A 27,523-nucleotide genomic window follows, 5' to 3' on the forward strand; every position below is an offset into this window, starting at 1 on the left:
GATCGAAACGGGCTGTTTCACTTAGTTTTAGGGGTAAAAATGTAGATTAAGTATATTAAAATATTATTACTGGAAATCAATTCCGATTGCATCACCACACCGGCATCGGAAAGACCCATGACCTCCAATCGCTGGCCTTGGCTCCAACAGTTCGACCCCAGGTGCAGTGTGGTTTCTCGGCTCCGGTTGGTTGCAGCGGTGTACATTGCTCACCCCCCTAATTATTACTAGATTTAATCCTGAGTTTCGAAGAGAAATACCCCAAGTAACACATCAGACTTTGGGAATATTCTTCTTAACAGACTCAATAGCAAAGGTTGATGTCTTTCTGATTTTCTATTTTCCCTAGTGCAATTAAGGGGTTCCTAAATTGTGAATACTGTGTTTTCAGCCAATAAAAATAAAAAATAAAATAAAATAAACTATAAATCAGACTAAAATGAGCCAAGCTAATTAGATGTAGCACAAAAGGAAAATGAAAATCCATAAAGAATGTCACTCCAGTCTAATGTACTATAAGGGAAAAACTTCATAAACAAACAAGGCCAAGAACTGTTATGGTCAATCTCAAATGTCATTTCCTCCTGCAGGTAAGAATTAAACGCAGCACATTTCATTTAGGGCCAATAATACCAAACGGAATAGTAGATGATCATGGGTCCAACCCTGGCTCCAAACAAGAAATCAAGTTGCTGTTAAGAAAATGGAAATGCTCTCTATGTTAGAATGAGAAAATTAAACATGTAAGTGAAGATTAAAAAACTTAAATATTACATATTATTAAAAACATGTACAGATTATCAATGTAAAATTTGAAGCCACCCTCCCGTCACTTCTCAGCCTGTTTGTGCACAAGAATATCGTTCACAAGGATAAAGCTTTGAGACTGCACATGAATCAGATATTCCAGCTACTAGGTCCAACAAAACTTTCTCAGAAGAAGTAGCTACCTATTTCCTGCAAAACCAGCAATGTTAGAGATTGATTGATTCCAAAAGATTTATTTATGTTTTTATTTTTTAAACATGATACTCATATATGAAGTCAGTGAAGAAGCAAAATAGACTCTGAAAATAGCCGCACCTTGCAAGAAATTAGAAATGATCCCTATATCAGTGACTAATTTTCTTTAATGGCCTTGCTTAGACGATAGTCAGATTTCAAATCCTATAAAGATAAGAGCCATTAGGGACAATCAGTTGCACACCTTGATTTCATCCCTAATGAGTATCGATGCAAATTTGTTTCCCCATAAGGACAAAACTTTCTAAAAATAAATTAAAAAAACCCTCTCACAATCTCACCCCCCTAAACCCACCCTGCCCCCCAAAAAAAAATAAGAAGAAGAAGAAGAAGAAGAAGAAAACATCTTGGTTGAGCCAAAGTGATTTTCAATCAACTTCCATGATTGTGAACATTATGGCATTATGCCACTGGATTTTTTTCCCAGACGTAAAAAGAATCAACGATAGGTACTCACACTTGCATGATGTATATTGCTAAAGAGAGACTAAATTCCATCTACAGCTTTGATGCCAGCCAGCTTGTCCCATTCCTCTGGAGAGGCAACATCGTGCATTATCTTTTCTTGACCACGCCAAAGAATCTGGATTCCAGCATTCCCACATTAGTTCAGTAGCCCCAAATGAAATAACATATAAAGACAACTTACAGAAACATTAAATGTACCAACTTACTCTGTCTATGACCCCGAAATCCTTAGCTTTTGTACAATCCATATAAAATGGTCTTCTCATCTTATTAGCTATTGTCTCCTCTGACTAAGAAAATGTGAAATTATTTGTGAGTTATTATTATTATTATTTTTTTCTCATATTGTAGTTAACAAAGCATCTAATGTGTCAGACTTACATTTCCAGTGTGCTTAGACAGGAGTTTTACAAGTGTGTCCCTGTTTGTAATTACCTGCAAAAGCAATTATGCACTATGATAATTCCTGCAAAACTATAATGTTATTCAAAAGGTTGTGAATTGAAAAGTAGCTCACACACATGATTAGTTCTTATTAATGAAGTCCAGTCCATGAGAGGATAAGTTTGAAGGTTTCCTTCTGGTTTTGGAATTCAACTTTATTTCCAAGAATAACAAGGAGGTGATTTAATCATATTATGAGTTAGTCCTGCATTGATAAGAACACTAATCCTATTAGGCATATTAGTCCCCCATATGGAAAAGAAAAATGTAAGGAGGTGTGGCAGTCCCTATAAATAGAGTGGTGGTGTAGCTTTGTTTAATGTGTGAGAGTTTGAAGACAAAGCTTTGTCAAGTGTGAGAGTTAGGAGACCAAGCTTTGTCTAGTGAGTGAGTTTAAGACTAAGCTTTGTCTAGCGTGTTAGTGAGTACAAGGGCGCCTTTGGGTGTATCAGGGTTTTGAGTCAGTTTTTGTGAGGGTTAGTGAGTGTGATCGTAATCATTTTTTTTATTGATAGTGGACTTTAGTTGATGTTTCCCATGGATGTAGCCTTGGAGTGAGCCAAACTATGTTAAATTTTGTGTGATGTTTACTATTTTATTCATTTATTGTTTTGTGCGTATATTACAACACTTATCATTGTCAAACAAATGTAGTTTGTAAAACAGTAGCTAATAGTAAGAGAAGAAAACAGACTCAACTCCTACCTGCAATCACATTATCATAGTTTTAATAAAACCTTCCTCTTTTGACTCCTCCAACCTAGGTACAGAGGAGCCATCCAACGACACAATACATTTTTCAGCTACTGGAAAGTGGAACAAACTGACAATTTCATCATGGAAACTGTATTTCCCAATCACATTGAGGTGATAGAAAGCACTGTAAAGGGTTCAGCTTACCTCTTTTGCACGGATTAGAACATCACTAGCAGGCATCAACCCAGATGATGGGATACGAGGTTGTTGGATCATGGCTGAGAAAGAATTCAAGTGAACACTTGATATGACATTGGACAAGAAAGGATAGAAGTGTAAAAAGACAAGAATACAAACTAAAAAAGCCAACTACATCATACCCTTGGCATGCGGCATCATAAACCGTTTACCCTTAGTTCCAGCCGCAAGTAGTAGACAAGCCTGACCTATAGCAGCCCCAACAGCAACGGTATGTATCTGTGTAAACAACAACAGTTATATAACAAGAAAGAACCTAAGAGCAGGGAAAGTATTGAAATCAAATCTCATAGTCCAATAAATAAGAGATGGATTTGGTTTTGATGGACTATTCAATAATATAACCATTTGGGACATCCAGCAAATACTTCTTATCCATCAGCTTTGTGTTGAAATAAAGTTTCTTGACGTGCTGCAAGGGAAGGGGGCATCCTAGGCTGACAGAAATGGATGTGAAGAGATGATCATATTTAGACTATTTATCATATTAACAACCCCAATCAAAATCACCATCTCATCCAACCACAGCTGTAACCAGTCCATTTGTGCCATATCATTACCACCTACATTGATCACCAGACATCAATACAGCAACAAACCAACTTTTCAGCCAAATTGCCACCATTTCCACAGCCACACCTTCACTGCAATTGCCACTCTACAAATTGCTAAGCAACTCCACCACCACTGTTAAACCACACTACTACAGCCGCCACCAACATAATGCATTAATTAGTAGGAAGAGGACAATTTTGATAAGTTCACCTCATTTTTTAATTGCATCATTGCATCGTAGATTGCAAAACCCTCTGTCTCCATCCCAACCTGAATGAAAAGCAATTTAACTCCACAAAATTAAAGCATTGAAAATTTAAAAATATAATAATAATAATTGCAATGACAATGGTATGGAGAGAGAGGAATTAGATTCAATAGCAAATAATTTTGAAAATTATACTTGAAGCAGCCAAAAAAAAAAAACAAATCAATGTGAATATTTAATTGGAATTCTGTTTTTAAATTGTTTCTTAATTGTGACAAATAATTTCTGGTCAAATATCACATCACCTACAATATAAACTTTAGTTGGATATATCAATTATAAATTTATGGGCAAATTACACTTTTCCACCCTAATCTTTCACCTCGATTGCACTTAACCCCCTGAACTATTAGAACACACGATTGGCCCCTCAAAGTTATAACTCTATTTCAATGTCCCCCTGCCTAACTGAATTTTGAATTGAAAGATCAATTTACCCTCTTTCCATCTGTTGGTTTTTGAGATTGAAGAGAGGCAAATTCGTCTTTCAAAGTTACATTCCATTGGAATTAAGTTAATGCCAAAATAGATGACAGGGGTTAAATGTGATGACTTTAAAATTTGGTTTTTGGGGGGGGGGGGGTTCAATCCTAGGTTTCAATAATTCATGAATTAAAGTGTAATTGGGGTGAAAGTTTAGGGTGGAAGAGTGTAATTTGCCCTAAATTTAATTTGTAATCAAATAATAAAGAAGAATGAATTGATTTGTCCAAACTCACCAATTCAAACCTCAACTTACAGCAGTAACAAATTGGGTCACCTAAAAGTGACAAACCCATATTGCAAGCAAGACTACTTCAAACTGACTGGGTTTAATCCATATTAGATTAGATCAATCAAAAATGGCTTACCCGCAAACCTATCAAATATTACACACAATACCTAGCCTACTGCATATAGATCACATTTTATAGTGTCCTACAATGAAATCAATGTGAAGCTTACTGTTTCACCATCATCACGAGTTGTTCCTGTAGAATTTAAATAAATATATACTGGTTCTTTGGGATCCAACCACTGCAGGTACATCAATTCTGCTACAATGAGCTCTGTCACAGCTGGCACCAACTGAGAGATACAAATAGTTAGATTGTCACACAGATTGCACATCAAATTGTAAGATAAAATTATTGTGAATCATCACCAGCAAATAAATTAATCAAAATGCAAGAAAATTGACGCTGTGATTGTTGAAGAGACTTCAGAACCCAATTATCACTTCAAAATACTATCATTGCTTTTATTTATTTATTATTATTATAGCAATTGTCTATCAAATGCAATGATTCTGCAGTGATTATTATATCGAGTTAAAAGGGAACATAATTCACTAAGCAGACACCATCTGTGAAGTGAACAAATGAGTATGGATGATAATTGCAAAGAAATATCTCTGCATTGAATTTAAAATGCATAGGGAAAGCATGGAACATGCAATCTTTTCTATCTGCATCAAGCAGTCATAAGTATCTAACTACAGAATGGCCTAGAGTGGAAGAATTACAATAACAAGCAAGGGCCATGAATCCAATAATAATAATAATAATAATAATAATACAAAGATAATCCTAAAGAAATCTTAGCTGACACTGACGGAATTGTTTGACAACCAATATGTATGAAACCAGCACTCCTAAATAACCACTTCATCCCAATACTAATGCCTTATGTTTTTTGCAAGCTGAAATTATTTGAAAGCTTGGACACTAAAAGGTCATGATAGCTCTTCAGTTTCTTATTATGAAAGAGAAGGTGAGTCCTTGTTTCAGCCTTGCTAAGTTACAAGAGTTATAAGCTTAGTACCTTCCCCTAAAATTATGATTTCTTCCATGTCAACACCTAGTAATCTGATGGAATTGCAATGGCGCAACCATAGCATGGTACAAAAAATAATATCCTCGTTGGAAGCCTAGGGCGAAGGCAAAGCCAAAAAATAGTGTATATGGTAGTTAATTAGGTTTTTTATATTCTATTTGGTTATTCTAGAGTCAAGGGTATTTTAGTAATTTTATAATTGTTAGGTATAGGCCATAGTTATGAGCCATGAGTTTTATTTTATTAATAAGTCTTATTTTGTTTATGGGTCTTTATGTATGGGCTTTGGTTTAATTCAATTAGGTTTTGGTTTGCTAGTCAAACTAGGAGTCAAAGTACTAGTAGAAGTATTATTACTACTAGTACAAGAAATAGTCATTATATACATAGTCATTCAAACAAGCTGGAATATGGTTCTAGATTGTTTGATGTGGTTGATTTGGCGGAAGCGTAATAATCGTACTTTTGAAGATATTGTGAGATCAATAGATCTTTTGAAGCCTATACTAGTTGGTACCTTATTTAAATGGGGTAAAATTTGGGGTTTTACACAATGTATTTCCATTTCTGAATTTCTTCTTTCTATTCGTATCTCTTCCTAAGGTACTTGTATTCATTTTAAGTTCTGAGTGTTCACCATCGTGAACATGATGTCCTTTTTATGAAATAAATCTTTGATCACCTATCAAAATATATATATATATATATATTTTTTTTTTTTTGCTCAATGTATTCAAGGGAGGTAGAGAGTTGATTAATAAAATTATTGAGTGTTTGAGAAATAGGCACATTGGCCTCCTCTCTTCTCTTTCTTTTCTTCATTTTCTCTTTCTAAAGTTACTATTCACGGGTACAGTTCATACAGCCCCTGAACAGCCTAATTTCTCTCTATTTCTTCTTCTTTCCTAACCCTAAGCCCACCACAAACACACATAGACAAACTCCTTCAAATTATCCTACATCAAATTGTATATCTTTTCAGAACATTAAAATAAATTCCCCTTTTTAAGTATCTCATCCCAAAGGACTACACATTATAAGAAAGATGAACACATGTTGCCCACTCTACCCACCCGCGAGAGGCTCACTTTAGGCTATTTTCACTGCAATAACAAATTTATTAAGAATAAAAATAAATATAAATATAAATATAAAAACCCATCCCAACCCCCCACAAAAGAATTGAACAGATTTTACAAGAAGGAAAATTTGAAATGCTAGATTGAAGCACTTACAGGCATGCCAATGTAAACAATCCTCCCATTAAGAAGCAAGGAAGGCAAGTCCGGTGGAGGCCTTCTTGGCCTTTGCTCATAGGAAACCGACCTTTCCACCTAATTCAAGCATGAGGATATTATCATTTCACCAAAAAAGTAAAAGTTTAAAAGAAAAACCAAAGGAATCAATTGATAAAAATTTAGTATACGCAAAAACTTTAAACTCGGTTCATTCAGCACAAAATGAAAATTAAATCAAAGAAATGTCTCCATACTTATAAATGAGGTATCATACAGGCTGATAATTTAGAATTAATTCTCATAATTTTCAACACAATTTTCCTACAAATGTTTTTTTTTTTTTTTTCCCACAACTTTTCTAGGAAAGGTTTTCTCGGAAAGAAAAAAATAACAATAACCTCACACACACTCAAAATCAATTTTTGAGTAGAGCTTTTCTATCAAAACCTAATCACACTTGAAACGAACCAGAAAACTCATCTACAAATCTTTTTCTACCCAAAAAACATTACTCAAACCTATCTAATCAAATATCTACCAATTAAAGCAAACCAGAATATTTATCCATAACTATTTTCCCACCAAAACTTGACCATCAAACTCAATAAAAGTTTACCCAACATGCCAATCATTTCAAAGGAAAAGTAAGCAATTTAACCCAACACATACACTCAGATACACAGTTACACAAACATGTACATACTCTATATATGATTCAATCATCTCAAAGAAACACAAAAAACCTAAAGCAAAACACACACACACACACACGCCTACTTCCATACACAAGTACACAAATTTATTCACACTTTAAATCATCTCAAAGCAAACAAAAACCAAAACAAACCCACCCACTTACATACAACAACAACACCAATCAAGCCTTAGTCCCAAAAATTTTGGGTTGGCTACTCAATCACATGTAATTTATTCCACAATTCTATTCTATCCAAAGTAAATCGACATGTCTTTTAAAAAAGAAATCTACTAATATTACTTTACACCTTCCTCAACCTTTTTTTCAGATCCTTCGACTTGAATCAACTCAGTCTTCCTCACTAGTGCACATCCACTTACATACACAAAATACACAAACATATTCAAATACAGCATATGTAATTTCAATCATTTCAAGGCAAATACAATCAACCTAGACCAGAAAACACACACCCATATACATATAAAGGTCAATCATTTCATATCATACCAAAGCAACCAAAACCAAAACAAACAGAAACCCATCACCCACTTACACACGCAAAATACACAAACAAATTCACTTACAACATATACAATTTCAATCATTCCAAGGCAAATACAATCAACCTGAGACCAAAACACACACACCCAGATACATATATAGCTCAATCATTTCATATCATGCCAAAGCAACCTAAACAAAAACAAACAGAAACCCATATGCATAAACAAACATACCACCATATACAAACACTAATACATAGTAAGGAGAGAGAGAAATAGAGAGAGCTGACTTGGGCAGGTGTAGCCATGAGCTTAGGAGAGTCGAACAAATCCAAGTAAGGAGGAGTATCAGACTTGACAGGCTTGTGAAGAAACGTTTCTGGGGAGTTGGAAGCAGCAGAAGCGAGTTGGGAAAGAAACGGGTCCTTAGGGTTGAATGGGGGAATGGGGATTTTGGATTTGTTTTGGGCATTAATGGCACAAAGGGTAGTCCTCAAATTCCTGAAACTACCCTTTGTGCTTCTTCTTCTTAGGGACTGTGATAAGGAAGTTGAAGCTGAGGGAAGTGAAGAGGCCATTGGAAAGTGCAGAGGGGTGGTGGCCATGGTGTGTTTTTTTTTTTTGGGTTTGTGTTTCTGTTTTTTGTGTGGTGAAAATCAGAGAAATTATATGGGGTTCTTTTTTATTTTTTCTGTTTTGAGAAGCAGAAAGAAATGGAGTGGTGAGGAAGATATCAAAATTTTTTTTTTTTTTTTTTTGGTGGGGGGGGGGGGGGGGGATAAGTATTTTTATGAGTATATGGTTTGATTATATTTTAGTTTTAAAAAGTGCTTAATTTTTTTTTTTTTAAAGAACCATAAATAATAAATATATCAAGTTAGTCAATTGATTTTAGGATAAAGTTTGGTTGTAGTATATAGAGGTGTACAATAAACATGTCAAAACCGACTCGACCCAATCTGACCCAACCCAACCCATCAGGTTCGATTGGTTTTTAAGAGTAGGTGGGTTGCGTTGTATCATGAATTTTTTTTTTTTTTTTTTTTTATTACAATAGGTTGGATTGGGTTCAGGTCATGAGATTTACAAATCTATCTAACCCGACCTGACCCACCTATATTTAATATATTTTAAAAATTTTAAAAATATATTATATAATTTTATTATTTACTTTTTTGCCCCTCTTCTTAAATAAAACCCAAACCCTAAATTCTTCTCATATAGTTTGTGTTTGCTTGATGTTATGATCATGATTATTTGGTTATAAATTTGCTCTTATTTGTGATAATGTTGTTTTAATGCTCAATTTAATAATAATAATAATTGTAGGGACTAGGGCCCAAAATGGTGTATTGGGCCTTGGGCCTTATCCGAGGACGTTGACAAGTCCGAGGAAGAGCAAATAGTTATTAAAGGATTTCCAGTTAAAGTCTCATAAGCGGGGGATGAATGAAAGGTGATCCAAGAAGGAATACCTCCTCGGATACAACAAATGTAGTCCAAGTGTGTACTCTAGCAATTAAAGTGACCCTCCAAAAGGCTCTAGCAATAAAAATGTGCCCCATGAACATACAAGAATGAAGGAAACTCAAAATATCTAAGGAAAAGCTGCTACCACCGTATTAAATGCATTGCAGCTACTTTTCTGACCACATTTATGTGGAGAAGACCTCTAAACAGTGCTGTCTTGGTTATCACAACTCACAGAAGGCTGAAAGGAGTGTCTAATGGGACGGACACTCAAGTAGGGACTTAGATGATCAAAAAGTGTAGGATCAAGATGATCCAAAATGAGCTATATAATGTGAGAGACCCTCCATAAGAAAGGAATCGAAAAATAGAGAGAGAGAAAATATTATAAAAATCTAAATCACTCTGATACCCAAGAGTGATCATTATATACAGGTTTAACCTCATCGGACTGAATGTCTATTGATATCAGCATCCTTTATTTATGTTTGATCATTATGTAATTCAATACTAGCTGTTGCCCAACTCATTAGGACCTAGTTCGTTGACCCATTCTTTACAAATTCATTGTATTGGGCTTATTAGGCCAAGACTCCATACATTTTGGGCTTGGGCCACAAATTGTGACCCTACAATTGACGCCATTTGTGGGGAGAACTGGTGTATCAGTGAGTGCAACGGTTAAACATGGTGGGGTTAGGTCCACACCAAACGAAGCCTACAAGTTCTCAATGACAGGACAATTTCCTTAACCTTGAACGGGAAAGGGATCGAAAGAGACATCGAGAGGGTAATATGCGTACTACCCATACAAGCAGAAGCCATTCTAGGGTGGGAAGTCACGTGTCCCAAAGGCAAGACAATAACAAAGCCCTACAGCGAGAGATTGATGACTTAAAAAAGAAACTACGTCATACGCAACGGAAGCGGTCCCCTTCCAATTCGAATGCGTCCTCTAATGATGGAGGGGATGACAATTATAGGTAAAGGTCAAAAACCCCACCAAGTGAGATTTTTTCTTATGAGGAAGAGCACCACCATAAACACAGACATTAGAGCCCGTCTCGTAAAGGCCTAGTAAACGATGCCATGAGCAAGGCATTGGATCGAATCTCTAAGTCACCCTTCTCATGTAAGATGGAAGGGGCTAAGCTCCTTCGACGATTCCATCAACCTACTTTCATCATGTACAATGGTCGAACGGACCCCGTAGAGCATGTAAGCCAGTTTAACCAGAGGATGGCCGTCTATTCCAAAGACGAGACTTTGATGTGCAAAGTATTTCCGTCCAGCTTGGGACCAGTGGCGATGAGATGGTTCAATGACCTGAAGCCAAACTCCATAGTTTCCTCTAAGTAGCTCACCCAGGCCTTTAGGTCTCACTCCATCACATGTAGCAAGGTTCCTCGACCTTTGGATTCTTTACTGTCTTTGTCCATGTGAGAAGGGGAGACCCTGAAAGCATACTCGGATAGATATTGGGAGATGTACAATGAGATAGAAGGTAACTTTGATGACGTCGCCATCAGCATCTTCAAGAGCGGTCTCCCAATTGAGCATGGTTTAAAAAAGTCCCTAACAGGAAAGCCTGTCACCAACTTGGGCTAGCTCATGGACCGGATCGACAAGTATAAAAGGGTTGAATAAGACTAGCAATTGGGTAAAGGTAAAGCAAAGATTATCCTTCAAGAGAGAAGGGACTTCAGGTTGGACCGATTTAATAACAACAATCCAAATCTGCCAACGCGCAGACAGTCAATGCTGTGTTCCGAGATCCAGTGCATCAGGTTTTAGAGAAAATCAAGAATGAGTCATTCTTCAAATGGCCAAATAAGATGGCAGGAGATCCCATGAAGCGCAACCAAAACCTATATTGCCAATACCACCAAGAACCGGGACACACCACCGAGGACTGCCGGAATCTAAGGAACCACTTGGATCGGCTGGTCCGAGAGGGAAAATTAAGGCATCTCCTGCACCATTCCAGTGGTCAACAAGGACAGGCGAATCCGGAGTCCCGGAGAGACACCTTCTTAAGTCTTCCTATAGGCACGATAAATGTCATTCTTGCTACTTCGGGAAAGACCGGTTCTTGTCCTTTCAGAGTGATGTCTGTGGCTCAGCTATCCATCTAGGACAACGATCGAGATTCCAAAAAGGCCAAGAAAAAAGCCTCGCCAATGCTGGGCTTCTCGGACAAAGATAAGATCGGAACCATCTAACCCCATAACGATGCTCTGGTAGTCACACTCAGGATTGGAAGATATGATATTAAGAGAGTGCCGGTAGATCAAGACAGTGCTGTGGAAGTAATGTACCCCGACCTGTACAAGGGGCTGAACTTAAAACCCGAGGACCTAACAGCATACAATTCCTCTCTGGTAAGTTTCGAGGGAAAGACCATTACTCCAAGAAGTCAGATTAGACTGCCCATACAAGCCAGATTGGATGTGGTGGAGGTGGATTTCATTGTAGTTGACGCTTATTCACCCTACACAGTTATTGTGGCTAGACCTTGGCTTCATGCCTTAGGGGCTGTCTCTTCTACCCTGCACCAGAAGGTGAAGTACCCGTTGGAAGGCCAGGTTAAAGAGATTGTGGGGAATCAGACCATGGCCAGACAGTGCATGATGGCTGCCATCTCACGCCAACCCAATGCTGAGTCATCGACCTCCACTGAAAGGGACTTATAGCAATCAGCCACGCCGGTATTGCCTAGTAATGAGTTAACCGAGGAGGCAAAATGCAAGGATCTAGAAAAGGTTGCTGTTGGCATTGATCCGAAAAAATTCTTTCAAGTCGGCTCGAAACTACCTCCCCAAGAGAAAGAAGAGCTAATTGGGTTTCTTAGAGAAAACGTGGACATATTTGTGTGGGATGCCTACGAGGCCCCAAGGGTTGATCCAAGCTTTATCTACCACCATCTAAATGTTAGCCCATCCGTTACTCCCAAGAAGCAACCACCTCAGCACCCGTTGAAAGAGCATGCTGACGCTATTAAGGACGAGGTGACGAAGCTTAAGAAAGCAAGGGCTATCAAGGAAGTTTTTTACCCTGAGTGGTTGGCCATTACTGTAGTGGTAAAGAAAAAGAGCAGAAAATGGCGAGTCTGTGTAGACTTCACGGATCTGAATAAAGCCTACCCGATAGATCTGTTCCCTATGCCTGGATAGGTCAATTAGTAAATGCGACCGCGGGCCATCCTCAGATGAGCTTCTTAGATGCCTTTCAAGGATATCATCAAATACCACTGGCTGCAGACAACCAAGAAAAGATAGCTTTTGTCACTCCCATTGGAAACTACCATTACTAGGTGATGCCTTTTGGTTTGAAAAACACAGGGTCCACCTACCAGAGAATGATGACCAGAATGTTTGAGCCGCAGCTGGGTAAGAGCATTGAAGTCTATATAGATGACATGGTGGTAAAAAGTAAAGTGGTGTTCGAGCACGTGAGAGGCCTCGGAGACATCTTTGAAATTCTGAGGAGACACAAGCTGCGTCTCAACGCATCCAAACGTTCATTTGGGGTAGGATCGAGAAAATTCTTGGGCTATATGGTGACCCACAGGGGGATCGAGGCCAGTCTCAATCAAATCAGGGCTATCAATAGCTTACAACAGTCTCGAAATCCCAAGGAGGTCCAAAGGCTTACCGGTATGATTGCGGCCTTAAACCATTTTATTTCTCGGTCGGCAGACAAGTGCAGACCCTTCTTCCTCTTAATGAATAAATGGAAGGGATTTTAGTGGACCGAGGAGTGTGCTTTAGCCTTCCAACAACTTAAAGAATATCTATCCCGGCTACCAATCAGGTCCAGTCCCGAGGCCGATGAAGTCTTGTTTGCCTACATCATTATGGCCCTTCATGCAGTAAGCCTAGTGCTAATACGAGTGGACGACGGCGTACAACGACCAGTTTATTACGTGAGCAAATCGTTGCATGAAGTCGAGATCCGTTACTTACCATTAGAAAAGGCTATCCTAGCAGTGGTTCAAGCTACACAAAAGCTTCCCCATTACTTCCAGGCACACATAATTATCATTCCAATCCAGCTTCCGCTCAGGTCCATACTTCGGAGTGCTGATTATACAGGGAGAATTGCTAAGTGAGGTATGATTCTAAGGGCTTTTAACATCAGGTACATGCCTCGTACCTCTGTCAAGGGCCAAGTCCTCACAGATTTGGTGGCTGAATTCGCTAGACTCTTGTTAAAAGAAGAAGCAGAGACGCAAGACATGGATGAAAAATCAGTTGGCGCAATCTCTCTACAAGGGCCCACATGCTAGAAAGTATATATTGATGGCGCAGCGAACCAAAGGGGCTTTGGAGTGGGACTAATTCTAATTTCCCCTAAAGGATTACCATCGAAAAATCACTAAAACTGGGTTTCTCAGCCACGAATAATGAGACTGAATATGAGGCCCTACTGGAGGGGATGTCCGTGGTTTAGAAATTGGGCAGAAAAGCAGTAAACATATTTTTGAACTCAAGACTGGTCGTTGGCCAAGTGAATGGGGAATTAGAAGTAAGAGACGAAAGAATGCAAGGATACTTAGACCAAATTAAACGCCTACAATCACGTTTTGATTCTTTTAGCTTATTGCATATCCCTAGAAGTGGAAACACATATGCCGACTTCTCTCTTCGGCTCAAAGTTTACCCCGAGTCATCCTTGTGGAAGATTTATACAAACCCTCAGTGACGAAGAGAGAAGTCATCTATGTCCACCAGGTCAGAGTGGGACCTAGTTGGATGGACCTTCTAGTACTATTTCTGAAGGAAGACATCTTGCCTAAAGAGAAGATTGAGGCTGACAAGATACGGAGAAAAACTCCTCGGTTTTGGTTATCCGAAGACTAGAAGCTGTATAAACGTTCCTTTTTTGGACTATACCTGCTCTGCGTATACCCTGAGGCCTCAGAACTAATCCTGGAGGAATTATACAAAGGGATTTATGGAAGCCACACAGGAGGCAGGTCCTTATCTCATAGGGCCATCACCCAAGGCTACTGGGGGCCAAACATGCAGAAAGAAGCACATGAATACGTGAAGAAGTGTGACCAATGTCAGAAGTTTGCGCCAAACATACATCAACCAGGAGGGATCCTTAATCCACTGTCGAGCCCTTGCCCATTTACTCAGTGGGGCTTGGATATCATCAAGCCCTTTCCCAAGGCAACAGGGAACAAAAGATATCTGCTCATCAGCACTGACTACTTTACTAAATGGGTTGAAGTTGAACCTTTATCGAACATCAGAGATGTGGACGCCAAAAAATTCGTCTGAAAAAATACTGTTATCCGATTTGGGGTCCCTCACTCCCTCATCTCGGACAATGGTCTTCAGTTCGATAGTAAGGCCTTTAGGAGGTACTGTTGCGAATTGGGAATCACTAATAGATATTCTACCTTAGCCTACCCCCAGGAGAATGGGCAAGCCAAGGTTGTTAATAAGGTCATAGTGAACGGACTTAAGAAAAGGTTAGATGACGTGAAGGGAAGATGAGTAGAAGAACTGCCACACGTCATGTGAACGTATCGAACCACACCTCACAGATCAACAAGAGAGACCCCATTTTCGATGACTTATGGGGCCAAGGCTATTATTCCTCTAGAAACGGGTTTTCCAATGCTAAAAACTAGCTCATTCTATCCAAGCAGCAACAATGAGCTGCTAGAGAAAAGCTTATATCTTATTGAAGAAAGAAGGGAAAGGGCAATGGTTCAATTGGCGTACTACCAACACAAACTCAAGCAAGGTTATGATGCCAAAATAAAGCTAAGGCCACTAGTACCGGGTGACTTAGTGTTGAGGAAAGTTCTGGGCTCTACAAAAAACCCAGCATGGGAAAAGCTAGAACCAAATTTGGAAAGACCATATCGCATCACCTCAGTGGCTGGTATAGGGGCATATTTTCTAGAAGATTTAGATGAGCATGTAATACCACGCTCTTAGAATGTAAACAACTTGAAAATGTACTATTATTAATGAAAATTTCCTTTCTCAAAAAGTTCTTTTGTTATATAAAGGCATCGTGCTTCTTGTCTCTCAAAGTACTCAAGTATTAAACAAAACCTAAGTCCTGCATGGCACTTCAGATCACAGGCTTAAGGGAAATTAATAACTTGTGACATCTATTCAAGTATTAAACAAAACCTAAGCCTTACATGGCACCTTGGATTACAGACTTAGGGGAAATTAATAATTTGTGACATTTATTCAAGTATTAAACAGAACCTAAGCCCTGCATGGCTTATCAGACTACAGGCTTAGGGGAAATTAATAACTTATGACATCTATTCAAGCAATAAACAAAACCTAAGCCCTGTATGGCTCCTTAGGGGAAATTAATTGCTTTTGACATCTATTCAAGTATTAAACAGAATTTAAGTCCTGCATGGCTCCTCAAACCACTGGCTTAGGGGAAATTAATAACTTGTGACATCTATTCAAGTATTAAATAGAATCTAAACCTTGCATGGCTCTTGGGACCACAGGTTTAGGGGAAATTAATTGCTTTTGACATCTATTCAAGTATTAAACAGAACCTAAATCCTGCATGGCTCATCGAACCACAGGCTTAGGGGAAATTAACTGCTTTTGACATCTATTCAAGTGTTAAACAGAACCTAAGTCCTACATAACTCCTCGGACCACAGGCTTAGGGGAAATTAACTACTTCTGATAATTGTTCAAGTATCAAACAAATCTTAAAATATGTCTGGTCTTTCGAGCCACATATTGGGGCAAAATTAATACTCAAAGGCATATACATAAATGTTTAAACAAAACCTAAAGCCAAAATAGATCTAAGGCAAATTTAAACTTATATTTATGTGCAATGTGCAGACTATCTACCTCTTTTGTTCTCTTTCACATGATATGAGTCTATGAATGTCAGTCTTCATTACCTAAGATTCAATTCACAACTTTACTCTTGACACTTAGTCAGATTATTAAGCAGCTTATTATTGTAGGCTTTAATTGAAGGCATAGTGACATTAGTTCAAAGCTATGTAATAAAAAATTTAAATTACATAAGGCAAAAGAACAAAAGATGAAATGAAGAACATTCTCATTAAGTGATAAAGATAGTACATTGTATGCACGAACATAGTGTCTTTTTTTCTTTTTCTTTTTTTTTTTAAATTACTACAAAGGGAGTTAAAAAAAAGGAATCCTAAGGGCTAAGCTGCAGCAAGAAGGGCATGAGGATCTTTCTTTTGGCTTGGCTGAGAAGTAGGAACATCCTTAGCTTGGGGATCAGCTCCCTGAGCCTCGGCCTCTACTTCCTTCTCCTTGGCAGCATCTTTAGGCTTGGCAGAGAGCTTCTTCCCTTTGCCTTTGCCTTTGCCTTTACCCTTCTTCCCTTCAGCCCCCTAGCCTTGGTCGCCAGCTTGACCGAATCCCTTCGAAATTTCAGGATGAGGGAGGGCATCTAGGATAGCCAAAGGCTGCTTGGAAGTTTCTGGGGCATGGGCAGGAGGAGAAGAGATAGGAGCCGAGACTTCGCGAATCTCCGGATGGTAGTAGACACTTTCAAGCAACCTCTAAATAGAATCTGCAAGGACTCCTACAACGCTCAAGGCCCTGTCCCATGTCACGTTGCAATAGTCCTTGCACACCTCTAATAGCTCCTTGGTAAGCCTTACTTGCATTTCCTCTACATCAAGCTGATATAAAGCTCTCTTCTCTGTCTTGGCTGCTTCCCTGGCCAACTGAGCTTCTTCCTTGGCTTTTTGCAACTCGACTTTGAGATCTAAGACCAACTGTCTCTCAGTGGCTAAATCTATCTCAATTAAGTGCAACTTCTAGCGCTGATCCTCAGCTTGCCTTTCCACAGTTTTCAGTCCGGCCTCGGCACTTGAATGAGTTGAATTCGCCTCCTTTAGCTTCTCAGTCAGTTCAAATTGTTCCTACTTAACAGCCCCCAATGTTTTCTCAATGTCGACACGAGTAAAGGCCTTAGCATCGGCCTGCTTACGAGCGTCATGGTACCACTCCTCGGCCACAAAAATTTGTTGAGTAATCTACCCAAAGATAAACAATATGAGTTAAAAACGAAAACACGATTTAGCATTTATGTTCATAAATAGATAAATTGTTTTACCATAGCAAGGTCCCTCTTCAGAGACATAAAGAGATCATTCTGTGTGAAACGCCTGTAAGCGTCCATATCCTTGGGAAGGAGTATGGGCTGCTCCAGGGCTTTAGCTATGTATCTGGCCCGGTCCCTCTGATATTCTCAGACCGAGGCATTCCAAGGAATTGGAGCCCCATCCACTTCAAGCCGAGGGCTCCATGTGCGTTGCGTCATGCGCACATCAACCCTATTTTGTTCCTCCTAACTATCCACGGATTGGGACCTCTTGTCCCGAGGCTCTTGGATCACATACTGATACTTTGTCCCCTTCCGAGGACCCACCTCGCCTTCCTCGAGCGTTTTAGCTGGCCTTTTCTTCTTCAGGTCAGGGTTAGGCTTTAGGCCGAGGTCGGTGGGGACCTGTGGAGGGGAAGGGGGAAGATTGGAGAGAACTTGGGACTTAAGGGCTGCCTTTGATGTTGACTCCTTACCCTTGGTAGCCATGAGTTCCCTTAAACTCTTATTGCCCTTGTTCAAAGCCATACTATCTTCCTTTTCGTCGGAGGAGTTGTCCGGGCAGGCGATTGCAAGAATAGGAGTGCAAATACCGGAATTCCTATCCGACTCACCCTCGGTGTCCGAGATGTTGATTAAAGGAGCCCTCGAATTATTTTCTTCTTCGAAATGGAATTTGTCTATCTCCTCCTCTAATGATAGACGAGATAAGGCAATCTCCTCTTCAGGAAATGCTGCTGCTTCAGGAAGATTTTATGAAAGTGGTTGTGTAGCTGGTGGGAGGTTTTGTGGAATTGGCAAGGCAATCGGGGGAAGATCCTTTCGAGCCAAAAATCCTGGCTTAGAGACGTCGATCTGAGCTAACCTTGAACTCCCAGTCCTTATTGCTTGGCCTACATCTTGAAAGATGCAGGACAGAGGCTCGTAATCCAAGATTAGGTGAGCGGCTCGCAATTGTTTGTCCTCGCTAACAAAAATCTCTGACCTCAGAAGGTAATTGAGAACCTGAACATTAGTTAAACTGATCCTCGGAGCAACGTGATTTTTATCTGCCAAAAAATCCTAGAAGAAAATCATGGTCAGATCGCCAAAAAAGAATATCTTTCGCCAAAAGAAAATGAAATGTCAAGTAGAAAGAGTAAAGCTAAAAAGGTTAAGTCCCCTTCCAAAGGGACTGATCCTAAAGGTACCACACCTGGATCTCCTGCCCGAGTTGGACAATGAAGACTGTCGTTCTACTCCCTTAAGACAATTAGGTAGTCATCCTTCATACCCTTATTGGACTTGGGGAGACAGGATATCAGCTTGACGTCCTCGAACTGGGATTTGAGATAGTAATCCGCACCGGCAAGCTTGTGGCACTCGTACATGTGAACCACATCGTGCCACGTGAGCCCTAAGCCCATTTGCTTGTTCAGGACATCTACGTAGCCCAAGACCCTAAATAGGTTGGGTGCACACTGGTAGGGGGTCAATCTATGGTTGATCAAATAGTCTCTGGTTATCCTACCCATGGGAAGCTTCATTCCTCCCTTTATGAAAGCAATCATGAGAATGACGACTTGACCCACACCTCTATCATTCAATACTCGGTCCGGGGGACAATATTCTAAAACCACCCCCTGTAGGATACTATACTTAGCCCTAAAACCCTTCATACCGACTGATGTGTCTACTAAATGCTTGAACCTACCCATCTAAACAAACTGAAAGGCCGAGGAGAAAGGTCGAGAGGAAAAAGGGCAATATAAAGAAATGAAGACTTACGGGAACTCGTATGTTAATCTCTGAAACTTTTAGAGATTTTTCGAAAAACTTCTTACAGGAAATGGCTATGGAGACTCAAGAGTTTAATGCGTTTTGTGAAGACTGGGCGCTAAAGTTCTCTGAAGTTCTTGAAGATTTGTAAAAAAGAGAAGAAAAGGGGTTCTCTCAAGGCTTTATATAGAAGGAAAAGATGGGTGGGAGTACTCCCGCTCAAAATACTAGAAGAAATGTCAGCCATTGGATTTGCGTTTCACCGTTGGATGCGGGGGATATAAAGCCACCTAGAGTAATTAATAACACTTTGTAGACTACGAAGCGTTAGTAACAATTATGAGGCATGTAAAGCTGCATTCTCACACGTGTAAATCAAAAAATCAGTTGATCTTATCTCTTAAAAATTAAAACCCCACTTTTTCTCCTCGGATGGGAGGGAAAAATCAGAATTTTGAGGGGCTATTGTAGGAGGGACTAGGGTCCAAAATAGTTTATTGGGCCTTGGGCCTTGTCCGAGGACGTTGACAAGTCCGAGGAGGAGCAAATAATTATTAAGAGATTCCCAGTTAAAGTCTCATAAGCGGGGGATGAATGGAAGGTGATCCGAGGAGGAATACCTCCTCGGATACGACGAATGTAGTCCAAGTGTGTACTCTAGCGATTAAAGTGACCCTCCAAAAGGCTCTAGTAATAAAAATGTGCCCTATGAACATACGAGAAGGAAGGAAACTCAAAATATCTAAGGAAAAGCTGCTACCACTGCATTAAATGCATTGCAGCTACTTTTTTGACTGCATTTATGTGGAGAAGACCTCTAAACAGTGTTGTCTTGGCTACCACAACTCACAGAAGGCTGAAAAGAGTGTCTGATAGGACGGGCACTCAAGTAGGGACTCAGATAATCAACAAGTGTAGGATCAAGATGATCCAAAAGGAGTTATATAATGTGAGAGACCCTCCATGAGAAGGGGATTGAAAATAGAGAGAGAAAATATTATTGCAATTTAAATCACTCTGATACCCAAGAGTGATCATTATATATAGGTTTAACCTCTTCGGACTGAAAGTCTATTGATATCAGCATCCTTTATTTGTGTTTGATTGTTATGTAATTCAATACTAGCCGTTGCCCAACTCATTGGGTCCTAATTCTTTGACTCATTCTCTACAAATTTATTGTATTGGACTCATTGGGCCAAGACTCCATACATTTTAGGCATGGGCCGCAAATTGTGACCCTATAATAATAATAATAATTAAAAAAAAAAATGTCCAACCCATAAATCCAACCTTACCCAACCCAGTTCACATGGATTAGGTTGGATTTTTTTTAACCCATCATGATGGGTTGAGTTTAAAAAACTCCTCAACCCGACCCATGCACACCACTATACTAGCATAAGGCTACAACTCCCAATAAAAAAAATTTAAAATTGTTACATATTTTGAAAATCTAAATGTTAAATTACATATTCTTTTTACTAAAAAAAAAATTGTATATTCTTTATGTTTTTAACTCACATTTCAAATTTCATGCCAATTGGATGTTATTTACTATTCAATTCATAAATTTATTTTTTATATATAATTTAAAACTACAAAACTTGAAATTTAAACTTGATATGTGATCTTTTGAAAATTTCACAAGCATAGAGAATGTAAGAAGAAAATATAATTGAATTGTGAATTTATCAAAAATGCACATCTAATAAAAAGATATTAAATGGTGTTGTAGACTTAAGTTACAGCCAAGTTTGTTCTTTTGTTTCATATCTATCAATTTAAAAAAAAAAAATTATTTCATAGATTTATAATTATAATGGCACATCCAATTGCTCCCTCTCTTTGCAAAAATTAACATCTAAACACCATTTTAATATTACAATTTAGGTACATTTTATTTTCAATAATTTATTGGCATCATGTAAGACAAAAAACTAAAAGCTAGTTTATTTATAAAAAGCTAAAAGTTAAATGTTTGAAATAAAGTTAAAATAAAAAACAAAAAGCTCAAAATTGTAGTCAATAGGAATATATTCATGGGATTTCTATATACCAATTACATGAAAAAAAGTGTTGGGGATATTACACAAAGTAATAATGGAAGAATAAGGTTAACACAAAAAACAAGCAGAAAATAGATAACTTGGAAGCACAATATTGTTTTCCTTAGACAATATTTACCACAATATCGTTTTTCTTAGACAATATTTGCCCCCACAATATTGTTACTAAAGAGTTATCGCAAATTTGTCTCTATGATGCAACTAAGATATTAGGTTCTATAGATAAAAATTATGGAGAATAACAACAGGATTTCTTGTATTTCTCTCTAACATAAGTCTCTATTTATACTCATAGGGTTATATTTCATCAAAAAGTATGTATGGAGAGTCAAAATGTTTCATAAAACCGTTCACAAAACTTGATACCTCTTCAAACATTCGGAACAGTTACTAGAGAATTCTGCAGAAAATCCTATTTTACAACTTTCGATCAATCGAGTGTGCTTTTCGATCGATCGAACAAGAATCGAATAGCGATTGATTCATCCAAAAGCTCTAGGATTATTTTCTTACCATTTCGATCGATCGAGCCAAAACTTTGATCGATTGAATTTCGAATTTTCACTTAGAAAATTTCAGAACTTGTATTTTCACTTTATGAAACAATATTCTCCAAACTCAAACATCATTATTACAACCTATCCATATATATACCTATATATACAAAAAATAAAAAAAAGGCTCCTTCTTTAAGCATTAGGTTTAGGTATGCTGATTTTGGTTCTACAAGGAATGTGAGCTTATTCTACCAACTTGGCCGAAATATAGATTTCGATACCATTTTGTTTGCCTAGCTTGTAAGCAAATTTTAAGTTGTTAAAGTTTTTTTTTTTTTTTTTTTGGGTAAAAGTTGTTAATTCGTTTAGTTCGGCTAAAAAACTATTTATACCTTTCAACTTTTCTAGATATATCCACTTTACTATAAAAACTTGCAATTTACACCCATTCCATTAACATCGGTCATAATTTTGCTATTTACTAACCATGGCAGGCCTCTCTCTCAGTAGAGGGACAAAAAAAGAAATGAAAGGTAGTTTAAATAAATTACTTTAACTTCATAAGTTTGACACCATGTTGTTATCTCTTGGATTGACATCCCCACTTAATTAAGGAAAATTGCAAAAAAGACTAGGGAATTGTAAATCTCAAGTATTGTTCAATGAAAACCAAAATGTTGTGAGAGGCTAATCATGAATTAAGATACAATTATTATTATCATCATTTTTATTTTTTTGGTGAGTTGCAAGAGGGACACATTGAGACCGTGATATATTGATAATATTTTCAAAGATTGGGATAACTGAGGCCATGTAATCGAAAACTGAAGGAAGATTGTGCAAGAGAGAGCAGAACTATACATCAGTAATGTAAACTCGTATTATTATCAGAAAGCCCAACAAATATTACTCAAAAAAAGAAAAAGAAAAAGAAAAAAAAAAAAGGAGTAAAACAAATATTTTCTCCACAGGTATTACCATGTCATCAAAATTTTCATCAAAATAACATCACACTGCACAACCTTAACGAGCTGACGCAGCAGCAGCCTCTTTTTCACTGGAAATCAATAGCTCTGATTCAACTCCATCAGCCCTGAAAACATTATTAGCAATCTTTGGCTCTGATTCAGCTCCATCAGCCCTGAAAGCCTTAGCAATCTTTGGCTCTGATTCAGCTCCATCAGCCCTGGAAACCTTAGCAATCTTTGGCTCTGATTCAGCTCCATCAGCCCTGAAAACCTTAGCAATCTTTTCTGTAGGGACCAAGGGAAGGTATGAGGAAACCCTGTACCCCTTCTCTGCAGTGCTACGCACTGTTTGGTTATACTTCTCAGTGCAATAAGCTGCTCCTGGTACAACAACTTGAGCCACTTGGGGGAAGAGAGGGAGCTGATTGAGTTTGTGCCAAGCTGACTTTGCGCATTGCTCAGCCTTTGGTTCATACTTGAAGTATAGTTCCTTGGCAGTTGGCTCGTACTTGGTGTACACAGATTTTGCAAGTCCAGAGGCAGTGTCTACCACCCCAGCACGCTTAACTTCAGAGGCAACAGCTTGAGCAACCACTGGGGCTTTTTGAGCAGCTGAGACGGCCTGGCAAGAAACCTGCTTGATGGTTGGGGGTACACGGCGGTCCAACTGAATCACAGACTCATCAACCTGCAATTAAGTGAGCAAGCAACAAATTACAAACGGTAAACTCATCAAAGTTATGTTAAATATCAACCAAAAAAGAATTCTTAAGTAGGCAGCTGCTAATTTATGATAAAGGCTATTCCAGAACCAGTATAAATCATATAGTATCACATCCATGAACATTAAAGATGAGATACATCTCCTAAAATTTAACTGTTATGGGGCAAACTAAGAACTTTGATATCGCTCACCATTACTCTCTGCAAATTATTTAATAAATAGAAGTATATATTTGAGATAACAGCATTCTAAATTCAAATTGAGGGTGTATAAGTGTGAACATCATGTCTTTCACTAAAAACAATCAGCATGGCCATTTCAGCACTGGGGCTCATATGAACAGTACATGATAAGCAAATAAGCAAATTTGTCAGTACCCATTACAATCCTAATCACACTACATGATAGTAAGACGATAAATGATTCAGTAACCAATGATAATCCTAATTGCAGTCCATGCTATAATAAGATAACAACTGATTCAATGAGAATGGACTAAGGACTAAGACTCACCTTGCGGTCCACATACTTTAGGACCTCAATAGGGACATCATGGAACTTGTCATACACGGGTCCAACAACACTCTTCACCGTGCCCTCCACGGTCTCAACCCCAGTCTTCAGAGGACCAGACTTGTCCTTGGCATAAACATAAAGGTTGGTGAAGCACATTATGGTATGAATTGCAGCCACCTGCACGAACTGCAGGTACTTCAGCCTTTGCTCCTCCTCAGTCTTCCACCCAAAACAAACAAAACAAAAAAAATCCCATGTCAGCCTTGCAATTCATCATTGTTATTCAATAACAAAAAGGGGCAAATTATATAAATATTGGAGTTTCTTATTTCATCAAAAACCCACACCATGTTCAAAAATTGTTGCAATTTAACGCCTCAACAAGTCTCTAATTTTTAGTATATTCTTGCCACCTTCCCCCATCTTCATCCATCTAAACATGATAAAAAATAAGCCAAAATTCAATAAACTGTATTTGACTTTCACAGTTGCCTACATCGTAAGCTGTGTGTGACTTTCACACGGACCCAATATTGATACCACTTTTATTAACACCAATCACACAACACTAACTCACTAACTCAGCAATCGTGAAAGAAATTGTGAAACTTATATGGCTTGACAATAGTTGGGGCACAAAATCCTTCATGTAAAAACAGCACCTTTGATTTTTTTCAAAGCACAAATTTTCAAAACCTCAAAGGTATTATAAAATAAAAGTAAACCAATATTCAATAAACTGTGTTTTACTTTCACAATTGCCAACATCATAAGCTGTGTTTGATTTTGACATGCACCCACTACTGTTACCACTGTTATTAACACAAATCACGACCTGCTAACTCACCAACTCATGCAATCGTGAAAGAAATCCTTAATGTAAAAACTCCACCTTTTTTTCAAAGTACAAATTTTCAAAACCTCAATTCTTCTGGGTACAAGTTACAATATTTTCAAACACTCCCTATTCTTAATAACTCTTAATTTGAATCAATTGCAAACTAAACCGGTATTCATGCAATACACAATAATCTAAAACTTGATAATTTGCATAATCAAATTATTGTTTTTCCATTATTCTCAATTACAAATTCAATTCTAAACCAAAAAAACATGAAAATTCAAAATCAAAATCCCAATTTCACAATTCTCAACCCCAAATAAATAAATAAACAAAAATTTAGAATCAGAGGACCGTACCATCTCTTGCTGCTGCGGTTTCAAATCTCCTTCAGCCATGATCACAGTGATTGAATCAAAAGAACAAATAGAAACACTGAATCAAAGAAATTATCAAACAAACTGTATTTTTGTAATAGAACAAGATTGTGTGCCTTTGTTTGTTAGTTTGTTAGAGAGATAGAGATACGAGGTTGTTATTTATACGGAGAGAAGAGGCACGAATCTTGGTGCGAAACGAACGAATCAGACGGCTGAGATGGTTGGCGGTGACGCGACGCGGTCTGTGTTGGCTTAAGCGAGGTTTGTGAACAAGTTAGCGTTGACCCTTAACTTCGGGTTTTTCGTTCTCCCGAATATTACTTTGGGGTTAAGTAATGCACATGCAGACATGCACATTGCACACGCTCGGAATTGTTCTAGAATTTTAATTTTTAAAGAGGAACGGAGAGGGGATGTCTGCCTATAAATTGGCAAATTACAGCTTTAAAGTTTAAAAGTGTTTAAATTTTACATTCTAAAATTTCAAAATTTAGATTTAAAGTTTCAAGATTTAGATTTTATACTCTAAAATTTGGAAGTATTTATACCTCTAAAATTTGAGAGTATTTGAATTTTACATCCTGAAATTTCAGAATTTAGATATGAAATTTCAAGGTTTGGATTTTACACCCTAAAATTTGAAGATGCTTAAATTTTATATCATGAAATTTTAGAATTTGGATTTTACCTCTTGAAATTCTATTATGTTTGCATTAATAGCCTCCATATTTTCTATTAAGAGAGTAAAATTCAAATTCTGAAAGTTTAGAGTGTAGAATCTAAACATCCCTAAACTTTAGAGGGTAAAATCCAAATTTTAAAACTTTAGGATATAAAATCTAAATATTCTCAAATTTCAAGATGTAAAATCCAAATTTCATCTAAATTTTGAAATTTCATGGTGTAAAATTCAAATACTCCCAAATTTTAGGGTATAGTTTGTAATTTAGCCTCAACAAAATTTGTATGAATTAATTGAAAATGACAAAGATATTTCCAATTTTGTAATTAAAATAACTTGCACTATGATGGCTCCCATATATAACAATTTTTATTTAAAATTTAATGACACACATCTTTTACTTTTTGGGACTTAAAGTCGGTAGAAATTTGTATTAATAATAAGCAGTATACAAATAGGTTGTTTCTACCCAAAAAAAAAAATTCTTGAAATACATGGTGAAGATGATAAAATATAGCCTGTTGGGCCTACCTTAATGGGCCTGACGGATCAGGGCTGTTGGAGTTGTGTAAAGATGGTCCCACGCGCTGTGAAAGCCCATCGCCGACAGACTCGGTAGGGGCCCATGATCCGGAATCTCTATCGCCTATAAAAGCCCTAAGATCCAGAAGGGGAAATCCTGGCCCACTACGTTTTGGAAAATTGGTATCAGAGTCCCACATTGGAAAGATCTGGAAATCTAGAAGAGAAGCCTACTCCCCACCACTACAGTCCCACATTGGAAAGATCTAGAGGTAAAGAGCCCTCTCTCCACCACTATAAAAGGGCCGACATTCTCGCAAATCGAGGTAAGATGATTTGACCCTCTCTAACGCCTCAAAATAACTCAAGGGACGAATTCTGACTTGACCGTCGGAGAGTTTTAGGCCGGCCCCACACCGGTGCTCTCTAAAGGTTTTCTCTCGATCGTTTTTGCTGTGCAGGTTCGCTCAGAGTCGCGAGTACGGTGTGACCCATTGGTGACAGATAACTAACATCATCAGTTGGCGCCGTCTGTGGGGAGCGAACGTGTGGCACTTCATCGCTTCCTAGACAAAAGAGTTACATGGTACTCACGCGCTCGATGGCAACCACACATGACGTTCAAGAAGAAGCCCCTACGACTGCACTTGAGAAACAGGTCAGGACGCTCGCAGCGGCCGTGGAGCGCCTCACCAAGCAAAACCACGACCTACAAGAGCAGCTGAACCAAAAGAATGCCGCGGTCAATAACCAGGGAGCGGATCAAGAGGGGAACAGCGCCGAAAGGGGAAATCAGGACGGACCACAGGGGAGTAACGCCCCGAGCAGACCAGTAAGACGGGACGTAAGCAACCCTTCCCCGACGGACACTGGTCCACATTCCATCATCGCGGAGATGCAGGCGATGAAGGAGCAGATGGATGTGATGATGAGCGCTCTCAAGGGGCGAGTGTCAAGTGATCTTGACGACCTTGTCAACCGGACTGACTCGCCATTCACGGCAGCCGTCAACTCCTTCCCCCTGCCAA

At 38.5% G+C, this 27,523-nt stretch overlaps 3 protein-coding genes across 6 annotated transcripts; 1 reads left to right on the forward strand and 2 right to left on the reverse strand.

The window, feature by feature from the left end:
- Positions 1-514: 514 nt before the first annotated feature.
- LOC115981578 (ATP-dependent Clp protease proteolytic subunit-related protein 3, chloroplastic-like) lies at positions 515-8,643 on the reverse strand. 4 transcript variants are annotated; one of them, XR_004089382.1, is made up of 11 exons: positions 8,259-8,643; positions 6,763-6,861; positions 4,658-4,780; positions 3,655-3,714; positions 3,012-3,108; positions 2,836-2,909; positions 1,873-1,926; positions 1,698-1,781; positions 1,481-1,606; positions 1,084-1,167; positions 515-950 (listed from the first exon to the last, which is right to left on the reverse strand). XR_004089382.1 is itself a non-coding variant. In XM_031103846.1 (10 exons), the coding sequence occupies exons 1-9, from the start codon at positions 8,571-8,573 to the stop codon at positions 1,511-1,513; spliced, it is 1,002 nt and encodes a 333-aa protein (XP_030959706.1). In that variant the 5' UTR covers positions 8,574-8,643; the 3' UTR covers positions 515-950; positions 1,481-1,510. The 4 variants fall into 4 exon arrangements, 2 of the variants coding, with proteins under 2 accessions (XP_030959706.1, XP_030959704.1); XR_004089381.1 differs by having other exon boundaries at positions 515-957; XM_031103846.1 differs by lacking the exon at positions 1,084-1,167.
- A 3,107-nt stretch (positions 8,644-11,750) lies between these two features.
- Positions 11,751-12,611, forward strand: LOC115980533. The gene is made up of 2 exons (XM_031102766.1): positions 11,751-12,023; positions 12,132-12,611. Exons 1-2 carry the CDS (start codon positions 11,751-11,753, stop codon positions 12,609-12,611), a joined length of 753 nt encoding a protein of 250 aa, XP_030958626.1.
- Positions 12,612-22,720: 10,109 nt separating this feature from the next.
- On the reverse strand, positions 22,721-25,602 carry LOC115978844 (REF/SRPP-like protein At3g05500). Its single transcript, XM_031100717.1, has 3 exons — positions 25,271-25,602; positions 24,068-24,289; positions 22,721-23,518 (listed from the first exon to the last, which is right to left on the reverse strand). The coding sequence occupies exons 1-3, from the start codon at positions 25,307-25,309 to the stop codon at positions 22,886-22,888; spliced, it is 894 nt and encodes a 297-aa protein (XP_030956577.1). The 5' UTR covers positions 25,310-25,602; the 3' UTR covers positions 22,721-22,885.
- Positions 25,603-27,523: the final 1,921 nt, after the last annotated feature.

This window comes from Quercus lobata, chromosome 3 (genome assembly GCF_001633185.2).
Source record: "Quercus lobata isolate SW786 chromosome 3, ValleyOak3.0 Primary Assembly, whole genome shotgun sequence".
Lineage (NCBI taxonomy): Eukaryota > Viridiplantae > Streptophyta > Magnoliopsida > Fagales > Fagaceae > Quercus > Quercus lobata.